Here is a 10,817-nt window from a genome sequence, read left to right as displayed (position 1 = left end):
AACACCAAAGATCTACATCATTAAAATGATGACATGCCCCTCGCCAGGCTCCTCTGTTTGTTTCCATGGAGGATGGAGGAGGGGTGGTGATTGGGATGTGGGGGGCATTGACCTGAGCTGGGCCCAGGTGCTCCCAGGCACTATCTCTGGTGCTGCTGTCCTAGCTGGGGAGCCCTGTCTGACCCGCGGCCAGCGCTGGTTGGGTGAGGGCTGTCACCCCTGCTTCGTTCCACTCCTCTGTGCCCCACACCTCCCGCTTCCCAGAGGCCTGCTGCAGATCGGGGCCACCTTCCAGTGGCAGGTGGGTGTGTATGCGTGGTGGAAGGTCACTCAACCTACGTGCTTCCCACCTGGGACTACGGGCCTGGAGTGAAGATGGGACTGAGTCCCCTCCAGTCCTGGGAAACCGCCCACAGCAGGTGTCTGGGTGGCCAGGTACAGGGAGCTTGGTCTTGTCTGCACGTATCCCCCAAAGGTGCCATTTGCTGGCTGCTCAAGTCTCTCTTTTTCTGCGTCTTCCACACAGTGGCTGAAGCTGAAAGGCCTGCTCTATCCATGGGCCTTAGCTACTTCAAAGTTTCAAGCCAGTTAAAAAGTGGGAGAAGAATATTTGCCCCAACTCTTAGCTATACGGGAAAATCAAAGCAACCCCAGGGCTTTCTGCCAGCAACACACACTTGAGTTATATGCCCAACGCTGCCCCTGCTGCTATGGGGTATGCAGAATTATGGGTTCTGCTCCAACAGAGACAAAACCAAAAGATAAATAAGTGGGCAAGGAAGTAATACAAAACTTGAAGAGTGATACAGTTAGGAATGCTCAAATTTTCTAGAAAATTACATATAACTGGACTGCGGACTAAAAGACACATCAGCTAGTTGTGTGGCTTTGGGCAAAGCCACTTGCCTTTCCTGGACTTCACTTTCCCTTGTTAGGATGCAGGGTTTGTACTATGCAACCTCCTAAAAGTTACGTGTTGCTCTATAATCATGAATCGTTTGAGCTCAGAGAGCACAGGAGTGCTTAGAGCAGGCTTCCTTTAAGAGGAAGAAGCTAAGAAGGAGAAGGAAGCTCCACTGCAACCTTTGTCCTCCACCCCCATACTCTCCCTCCCGTAGGAGGAAGTCTAACAGTGGGGACTATTAATTTCTTGAGTGTAAACCACATGCCAAAGATTCAGTGTGTATTCTCTCTCTTAATCCTCCTCCTCCAAACCCTCTGAGGTGGTTACTACTGTTCCCCCCCCAGACCACACTACTCCACTGGTAGGGCCAAGGTTTGAACCCAGGTAGTATATGATTCCAGAGCACTCCCCTCAGCCACTATAATTTCTTATGGAAAGAAGACAAGGTGTAGAAGAAACAGAACCCTGACTTGTTCTGTTGCTTTAGGAAAAAAGGGTATGAGGCCTTGTGGATGAGTGGTCCAAATTCCACCCTGCCTGGCCCTGCTTTGCTGACTCTGGCCAAGGATGGACCCAGCCCCTCCCTGTTGGAGGCCCCTTTTCAACATCAACCCCTTAAACAGCCCTGTGATGGAGCCTCCCTGGTGGTAGGCTCTACCACCTTTGCAGGGCCCCTTGCATATCACACCAAGCTTGTGGGGTCGGCAGGGCAGATTGGCAATCCCTTTTGGAGATGAGGAAATAGGTTCAGAGAAGTTCTGTTGACTTGTCTATGGACCTAGTTGGATCAAAGGCAGAACAGAGAAACTAAACCAAGGCTCCGGTTCCCAACTTAGTTTTCCAGGGTTCCACTGTGGATTCTGGGATTGAGAGGGTGGGGTGGGGGGCTCAAAAACCCCACCCCGTAGCAGGGATTGTGGAGAAACTAAAGAGGCTTTGCCTGACAGCTTCTAGAAGAGCACAAGTCAGTGGTTGGAGGCATTTCTGGTTTCTGTGGCCTCCGGTCCTTGGCCTTGCTTGTCTTCCCATCTGACTGTTTTAAGGATCTGTCCCTCCCCACACAGGCACACACTTGGACTCTCCTAGCAGCACCACCCTCTCCTGGACCCTAGGAGGGATATGGCAAAGTGCAACAAGCACAGGACTGAACCAACTTTCCTCATCTGTGAAGTGGGGCAAGAACAACAGCATTTCTTTCTGATCATGCGAGACCAGATTACTCATGTAAAGCAAGATGGCTTCTCACCCTAGCCCAGCCAGCCAGCTCCAGCCCTGAAGTTCTCAGCTCTGATCAGCCCCATCCCTGGCGCTGGGAGCACTGGGGACCCGACGTCTGCCTCCACGTTCAGCATGGAGAACCCCACACCGAGAGCCCCGCAGCACTGGCTCTTGCTTGGGTCCCCTCCCTTTCTCAACCAGCAGGCTCCTGCTTATTCTCCACCGTTGCCCCCGCCCCACCTCCCCCTACACGCCCGCCCCCGCTTCCCGCCCCTCGCCGGCCCGTGGGGGAGGGTGGAGAGGGGAGGGGATCTGAGTTGTTTTCCCAAGCGGAGGAACCAGCGTCGTAAGGTTAATCGGGTGTTTGCGCTGAGAGAGTGTGGGGTGACAGGCCCCGGGGCCCGGGTGCGGAGGGGCGCGTCCGACCCTGGCCGGCCCCAGGAAGGGCTGTCTCGGACGGAGACCGCGCGGGTGCGGGGTCAGGCTGAGCCGAGGCCACCCCGCCAAGGCCGAGGCGGAGCTCTCCGAGGTGCTGAAGCCGCCCCACTTTGCGCCCTGCGCAGACAAGGCCCGGCGTCTCGAGGCTCCAGCCAGTGCGGTTCTCAGAGACCTCTGGGACTGGTGGTAGCTCGCTCTCTGGGGTCTCGTCCCGGGCTCCGCCCCAGGTGACCTTGGGCACCTGGTTTTCCCCCACAGCCAGCGGTGAATTCACTCTCCAGGCCGCGGCTGGATGGGCGGTGCGTCCCCTCGCGGACCCGGGAGACCCGGTGCGCGCCCCTTCCCGGGCCGAGCGCGGGAGCCGGGAACCGAGCGGGTGGGGCGTATTGTCTGCGATGGGCGGGCTCTTCTCTCCCTGGCCGACCCCCGCCAGGCTCCTCTCCTGCGCTTTCCCAGGCCCCGACGGCGCCCCTCCTCTGGGCTGCCGGGTGGCCAACACGCAGCCCCAAGGCTGGAAACTCCCAGCCCTCTGCGCCGACGGAACCGCGGTGGAAGAGCCCACCCCACCCTCCCATAACCTCCTGCTGGGGCCAGGCACTCGCGCCCCCGCGGGCAAACCACGAGCGGGGCCATGCAGGGGCGTGAGGTCCCAGACAGGCGAGGATACACCTCGGGGTCCGGGGTGCGTGGTCAGGGCGGAGGCAGGAGCGCAGCCAGACCCGGCTGCCAGCTCCCTCCCCAGCCCGCGAGGGGGCGCCGCGTCCCCATGACAACGTGGACACCCCCACCCCCCCGGAGGGCAGCGCCCCCTGCTAATCAGCACCGGCGACTGTGGGCGGTGCCCTCTCAGTGCCGGAGCTGGGAACTGCTGGCCGGCTCCAGGTAGGGGCGCGAGCCGCCGGGGTCTCCGACGCCCCGGGTGGTGACCCCCGCGCGTCGCCGCTGGGTGACCGGCCCGGGGCGGGCGGCGCGGCCCCACCACGATTGGCTGCTTCCCCGTGACATCACGCGGCTCGGGGAAAAGTGCGAGCGTGAGCGCGAGTCGGAGCCACAGCGCCCGGAGCTGCGGGCGGAGCAGGGGCCGCCCCTCGGCACCCCGTCCCCGCCCCCGGCCCACAGCCCGGCCGCCTGCCCCGCCGGCCCGCGGGGCCTCCCTTCTGTCCCGCCGTCTGTCCGGCGCAAGGGGAGCGGGGCAGAGGCGGAGGGTAAGTGACTCCGCGGCGGCGCGGGGGCGGGGGGCTCGGTTGGAAGAGAAAGACCTGGGTCTCTGGGACCCTCTGAGGCTCCCCAGAGGTGGGTCCTGCTGGGACAGGGCACCAGACCTCTTCAGGGGAGAGCGCGGTGCTGGGAGCGGCGGAGGGCCCGGGGGTGAGGGACCCCGTTGGGAGAAAGGCCCGGGGTCTTTCAGAGGCTTCTCCAGGTGCGCTTCCGGGAAGGGATGGGCATTCAGGAGGTCGTGGGTGGGGAGTGCCTGCTCACAGCACCCACGGAGCCAGGGGCAGCCGTCGGGGGTGGGACCCCGCATTCCAGCCCTCCCACTGGCAGCTCTGCAGGGTGCCGGGCACTGGAGCCCCAAAGAGCCTTTTTCCCGCCCGTCTCCCCGCCCTCCCTCCCTCTCTCCCCCGCGCTGCCAGCCCACTCCGGCCCATGGAGTCCTCCATCAACGACCTTGAGCCCCGACGGAAAACACCCCTGCCCATTCCCAGCACCCCTCCCCCACTCCAGGACTACCCCCCGCCGTTGCCTTTGCTGCGAGCCTGGGCGATCCAGCTTGTCCAAGCCCCCAACCCCCACTCCCGGCCCCGCCGCGGAAGTGTCGGGCACAATGTCGGTGCCTAATCTCCCTGCGTCCCTCTTCCTCCCCTGAACTCTGGAGTCTCCTCTCCCGCCCCAGGGACAGATCTAGAGGCCACAGTCTTCCTAGAGCCCTGGAGTGAACGCCTAAAAATCGAGGACCTACGCCCCAAACCACCCCGCAGGCAGCCGGAGCATCCCCTCTTGTCTCGTCCGGGGAAGGGAGGGGTCGAGGACCCGGGAAAGCACGGTGCCCACGCCCAGAGGCTCCAGGAACTGCGTGCCAGAGGGGTAGAGGGAGGACGGGCCCCCGGAGAGCCAGGGCCCCCTGGACCACCTCAGAGACGCGGATGAGCCTCCAGATGGGCCCAGGAGTAAGTCCGTACCCGGCCCTCGACCCGGGCCGACCCCAGTGGGAGAAACCGGGTGCCCACTTCGGCGGCTGGGGCTAGACAATGCCTCCGGGGGAGAGTGCAGGGTGAGGAGTGGAGGCGGAGAACCTTACACTCGCCTGACCCAGGCCGGTCCTGGCCGCCGCATTATGGGCGTACTGCCGGTGCCCTCTCGCCCGGAGACCCGGAGGCTTTCGGCGATAACGCGCCGTAGGGCGTCCTGAGTCCAGCCGGGTGTTACTCGAGGCCGGGTTGGGCGACTCTCCCAGCGGCCCTCGACAGAAGTCAGTCCCAGGCTGGAACTCTGCGCCCCATCTTTGAGGACTCAGACACCTCTGGGCGCCGGGCTAAGACGGTGTCCCAAAGTCAGGGGGCCCGTCGCAGCCCGTAGTGTAAGCCCTCCTCGTTTTGCCCCTGCGACCTTTCCCCACGGCCAGGCACGATCGGACGCTGGCTTGTGGCCCGACCCTCTCTGAGCTCAGGCAGACAGCTAAGGTCTGGGCTGTGTCTCCCGGCTGGGGCGTTTGAAATGTGACCCGTCGCCCACTACCAGCCCTGCATTTGCCGTGAACACAAGTTCACAGGTCCAGAGACACCCGAACCGTGTGCATCCTCCAGGCCACAGCACTCCAGACACGCACACGCATGCACACGCACGTGTCCACATGGCGCGGCATGCTCACGCGCTCACGGGCGCACTGGTATCCAGGCGTGGCGGTGCGCACACACATGCAGACAGCTACTAGCGTCTACTCGCGCTCCCCCGTAATCACACACAAACAGAACTCGCACTCGCGTTCCCACCCACATGTTCCTCGCCGGATGCCGGGTGGAATCCGGGCGCCCTTAACTTTGCCACCCTTGAACCCCGCGCGAAGCTGAGGGCAGCTCCGGGGCGGTGTCTGGCAGGGCCTCGAGCGGGAGCCCCAAGTCTCTCCCTCGGGAGGCTCTATATGGGGGCTCCTGAGTGTTCGCAGTCGCGTGGGAGTTGAGGGCGCCGGCGGACAGCGACCGCACGCTCCAGGTCCCGAGCGGGCACCCAGGGACCGATATTGCCATCTAGCGGTGCGCACAGCCTCTGGCGGAGGGTGCTCGCCTCCCCAGATCCCAGGCAGGCCTGAATTCCAGGGAAACGCGCCAGAGGGGCCTGCGGTCGGAATGTTTGCGGGTGACCCGGAGAGGTCCAGAAAGGCGGGGTCGGGGAGACAACGAGCTTCGCACTGTCTGCAGCTGGCAGCTCCCTCAAACAGGCCTTAAGAGCAGGACTTAAACCACCAGCCATCCAATTGTTCCGGCTCAGAGGTCTCTTCTGGGAAAACTTAAGTCGGGGAGCCAGCAGGAATTGGGAGGGGATCCTACACAAGCCTCGCTTAATGGTCCCCAGTTGTGTGGTTTTGCCCGCAGGGCAGAGCAGAGGCCTCTCTGAGCAGTAGCACCTTGGAGTTAAGAAGGCTGCTCCTGAGTTCTAACCCTGGCCCCTGGGGTGACTTTGGGCAAGTTAATTAACACCATCTTCATCTGTAAGTGTATATTTACATCTGTAAAATGAGGATACTAATAGTACCTACCTTTTCAGGCTGTTGTAAGGATTAAACCAGATAATCTATATCAAAGGCTCAGAGAGATTCCTTATTCATAGTTAACACTCAATAAACAAGAGCTATTATGTTTTCTTATTTAGCACCTCTAGACCATTTGTTATTATCCCACCTGCCTGTGTCCTGGCCCTGGGAGGCTAAAGTGAGAGTTCCCTTGGGGCTGGCTGATCACTCCTGCCCGCCTTGTCCCTGCCTGCACACCCGAGGGCTGGTGGAGGAGGGCAGCCTCTCCGTGCTGGGGGCGACTGTCCTCCCAGCTCAGAGGGTGATAGCTCAGCTTCCACTTCAGAGGCTCTTAGAGCTGAATGGGGCTGTCAGAGGCCCTGAGAGAGGGTGGTATCTGGTCTTTGCCCTTGACTCACTGTTTGACCTTGGGGGACGGCACCACCTGCTCTCAGCCCCTCTCCTCCTATGAACCAAGGATTTAGAGCAGGAGAACTTGAACTATCAGGGCAGGAGGCTGGATCTGAGATGGTGGAGTTGGGGGACCAGGGTCAGACTTGAGAGGGTCACCCTGGCACTTGGCCCCAGCCTCCAGAGCATTTTCCTGTTTAGGTGCAGGGATCTAGGAATCAGTGCGCTGCTGGTCCCTGGAGCTGCTGTGGTGGCCACCCGGAGACAGAGTCCTCTCTATTTTGCAAATGAGAAGGCAGTGCAGGAAGGTGAGGTGGCTTGTGTCAGGCTACACAGCTAGAGCCCAGGCTGCAGGTTCGTGCTCCTTCCTCCACACCCGGCTGCGGGGCCCTCCCTGTCACACACAGACGCACAGAGCTGCGTATGTCTACGACCATGCCTGCTGGGCTGGCGTGGCTGCGATGGGCCCGTGTGCGTATGTGGAGCGGGGTGTGTGTTGGCGGGTGTGAAGGAGGCTGGGCTGAGCGGCTGCCCTGGCACCGAGCGCTGGCGTGGGCCTCCCTCACATGTAGGGAAGAGGAAGAGGGGTAGGAGAGCTGGCGAGGAGCCTGGGTGGGAGGGAGGGCAGGCTGGGGAGGGGCCTTGTGCTGGGGGACCCCAGCTGGGGAGGGCAGGGATATGCTTAGGGGCTGCCCACAGCCTCCCCAGCAGGCCTTCTCTGCCCTCTGGGACAATCCTTTCACGATGGGTTCCCAGTCGGGCCTCAGGGGTCTCAGTCGCCTCCCCAGAGCTGACCTCCCCCAGCTGCCCCTACACTCCCCTGACCCAGTCCCATGCCCTGACGCTGGAGCTGAGGGTCCAGGAAAGGGGATGCCACAGCGGCAGGTCCCTCCCTGCGCCTCTCCTGCAAGGCACTCTCCTCTACTCGTCCTTGAGGTGCCAGCTCCACGCCACCCCCCTCTCCTGCCACATACTTATCCCCACCAGCAACATGATGTCAAGAGCTGTGGAACCTTGGTCAGGTTATTTAACATCTCTGTGCCTCAGCGTCCTCATCTGTAAGTAGTTAAAAAAAGGAATAATAACAGTATCGGCCTCACAAGTTTGTTTTGAGGATGAAATGAGTTAATGCTATGAAAAGTGTGGAAAGTGCCGGCACTTAGTAGACGATACATGTTAGCTGCTAATATAGACTTTGTCTCCAGAGCCTTTTGTAGGGACTGGAGAGCAGGTCCCCTGGGGACGTGTTGAGAATGACAGAGTGGGTGAATGGATGGACACCTCTCACATGCTGGGGGGTATCGAGGGGCTCTGAGACCACCCATACCCTCCACCTCCCCTGGGCTCCACCCACACTGGCCCCTGCCCAGGCCTTGGACGTGCCTCTAGGCCTTTGCTCTTGCCATTGCCCTTGGCGGGACCACACTCTGCAGCTCGTCATGTGGCTGCCTCCTCCTCATCACCCAGATGACCTGCTGTGCGAGGCCTTCCCTGATCACCCAGCCAGGAGGCATCGCCAGCCTGTCTTCTGACTCATCAGCCCTCACCCTGCCTTCTTTCTTCCTAGTGCTCTTTTTTTTGCGCATGTGTTTGCCCGTCTCCCCCCATAAGATGGGGACCGCGTGTGTCTCGTGCACTTCTGCAGCCCCATCACCTAAAGCAGTGCTTGGCACATAGTAGGCCCTCAATAAATGTTGAATGAATGAACGAATGAGGGAGGCTGGGACAGAGTTCTCTCAAGTCTGCCAGATGATGGTCCCCTGTCACCTTGACCCCAGACTACCTGCACAGCACCCCTCTATCCTCTTCAGCAGTTCACCCCTCTTCTCTCCTTCCCCTGCCAGACGCTGCCGTCCACCACGCTGACCAACATGGCCAACTTCACGCCAGTCAACGGCAGCTCGGGCAACCAGTCCGTGCGCCTGGTCACGTCAAGCCACAACCGCTACGAGACAGTGGAGATGGTCTTCATTGCCACCGTGACAGGCTCGCTGAGCCTGGTCACTGTCGTCGGCAACATCCTGGTGATGCTGTCCATCAAGGTCAACAGGCAGCTGCAGACAGTCAACAACTACTTCCTGTTCAGCCTGGCCTGCGCCGATCTCATCATAGGCGCCTTCTCTATGAACCTCTACACCGTGTACATCATCAAGGGCTACTGGCCCCTGGGCGCCGTGGTCTGTGACCTGTGGCTGGCCCTGGACTACGTGGTGAGCAATGCCTCGGTCATGAACCTTCTCATTATCAGCTTTGACCGCTACTTCTGCGTCACCAAGCCCCTCACCTACCCCGCCCGGCGCACCACCAAGATGGCAGGTCTTATGATTGCCGCTGCCTGGGTCTTGTCCTTCGTGCTCTGGGCGCCTGCCATCTTGTTCTGGCAGTTTGTGGTGGGCAAGCGGACAGTGCCTGACAACCAGTGCTTCATCCAGTTCCTGTCCAACCCGGCCGTGACCTTCGGCACAGCCATCGCTGCCTTCTACCTGCCCGTGGTCATCATGACGGTGCTCTACATTCACATCTCCCTGGCCAGCCGCAGCCGGGTTCACAAGCACCGGCCGGAAGGCCCAAAGGAGAAGAAGGCCAAGACCCTGGCCTTCCTCAAGAGCCCCCTGATGAAGCAGAGTGTCAAGAAACCTCCGCCAGGAGAAGCCACCCGGGAAGAGCTGCGCAATGGGAAGCTCGAAGAGGCCCCTCCACCAGCCCTGCCCCCACCGCCACGCCCAGTGGCCGACAAGGACACTTCCAATGAGTCCAGCTCAGGCAGTGCCACACAGAACACCAAGGAGCGACCACCCACAGAGCTGTCGACCACAGAGGCCACCACACCTGCCATGCCTGCCCCTCCCCTGCAGCCACGGGCCCTGAACCCGGCCTCAAAATGGTCCAAGATCCAGATTGTGACGAAGCAGACGGGCAATGAGTGTGTGACAGCCATTGAGATTGTGCCTGCCACGCCAGCTGGCATGCGTCCTGCGGCCAACGTGGCCCGCAAGTTTGCCAGCATTGCTCGCAACCAGGTGCGAAAGAAGCGGCAGATGGCGGCCCGGGAGCGCAAGGTGACCCGGACCATCTTTGCCATTCTGCTAGCCTTCATCCTCACCTGGACGCCCTACAACGTCATGGTCCTGGTGAACACCTTCTGCCAGAGCTGCATCCCTGACACGGTGTGGTCCATCGGCTACTGGCTCTGCTACGTGAACAGCACCATCAACCCTGCCTGCTACGCTCTCTGCAACGCCACCTTTAAAAAGACCTTCCGGCACCTGCTGCTATGCCAGTATCGTAACATTGGCACTGCCAGGTAGGCAGCAGGGGTGCCCTAGGAGGTGCTGGTGTCGAGTGTGTGCGCTGGGGGACCGCATGGCTCACAGGCTGTGGGGGAAGAGTTGGTGGCACCACTCTGTGTTCATGTTTGCTGAAGAGGAGAACCGAGGTCTCCAAGGCCCCGTGGGGCTCAAGAGGCTCTGGCTGGATTCAGAGACCAGATCCGTGCTCAGGCTGAGGCAGCTCTGAACCGGGACTGCCTGGCCCATCTCTGTCGCCTTGCTTCAGGGGGCTGGGGGCACTGGCCTGGCTGGGCATCTGCCCCACTGTGACCAACCATCAGCATAGCTGAAAGAATGGACATCTGGAGGGCAGCCGAAGCCCAGGGCCTCCTCCAGAGGAGCAAAGGCCTCCCTCGGGTTCCAGGCTTGGGGCCAGCGCTTGGGGAAGGAGGCTCAGGAGGGGCGTGGAAGGATGAGGCCCCCCATTCTGCTGTAATCGGTGCTTTCTGCCCCTGCACCCCCGCATGTAGGCTCAGCCCCCTCTCCCCGTATCCCACTCCGGGGCAGAAATCTCTTGCTGCAGCTACTCAGCCAGGCTCTGGGTGGATGGGTGTGTGGGTGGGCATGCCGGAGGCCAGGCAGAGTGGGCTGTGCCCCCCCACCCCCTGCAGCACTGCCCCTGTCACCTCAGGATGGGGCAGTTGGGAGGTCAGGGACTCACACTCAGGAACTGAGGTCTAGCCTTCTGCGGTTGCAGGTTGCAGGCTGAGCTGAGCGGTCCACCTTGTCCTGGAGGACCCCCTCCCCCAGGAGGCGGCTTGTCCCAGGTCACAGTCAGGGTGGGGCTGTG

At 61.2% G+C, this 10,817-nt stretch overlaps 1 protein-coding gene across 1 annotated transcript; it reads left to right on the top strand.

The window, feature by feature from the left end:
• Positions 1 to 8,569: 8,569 nt before the first annotated feature.
• CHRM4 (cholinergic receptor muscarinic 4) lies at positions 8,570 to 10,006 on the top strand. The gene has a single exon (XM_069469876.1). The coding sequence runs from the start codon at positions 8,570 to 8,572 to the stop codon at positions 10,004 to 10,006; it is 1,437 nt and encodes a 478-aa protein (XP_069325977.1).
• Positions 10,007 to 10,817: the final 811 nt, after the last annotated feature.

The sequence above is a fragment of the Eulemur rufifrons genome, chromosome 6, assembly GCF_041146395.1.
Source record: "Eulemur rufifrons isolate Redbay chromosome 6, OSU_ERuf_1, whole genome shotgun sequence".
NCBI lineage: Eukaryota > Metazoa > Chordata > Mammalia > Primates > Lemuridae > Eulemur > Eulemur rufifrons.
This window is presented reverse-complemented; position numbering and strand designations above follow the sequence as displayed.

Excerpts from the sequence above, each read along its gene's own strand:
- CHRM4 (XM_069469876.1), top strand. The coding sequence starts at position 8,570 with ATGGCCAACTTCACGCCAGTCAACGGCAGCTCGGGCAACCAGTCCGTG.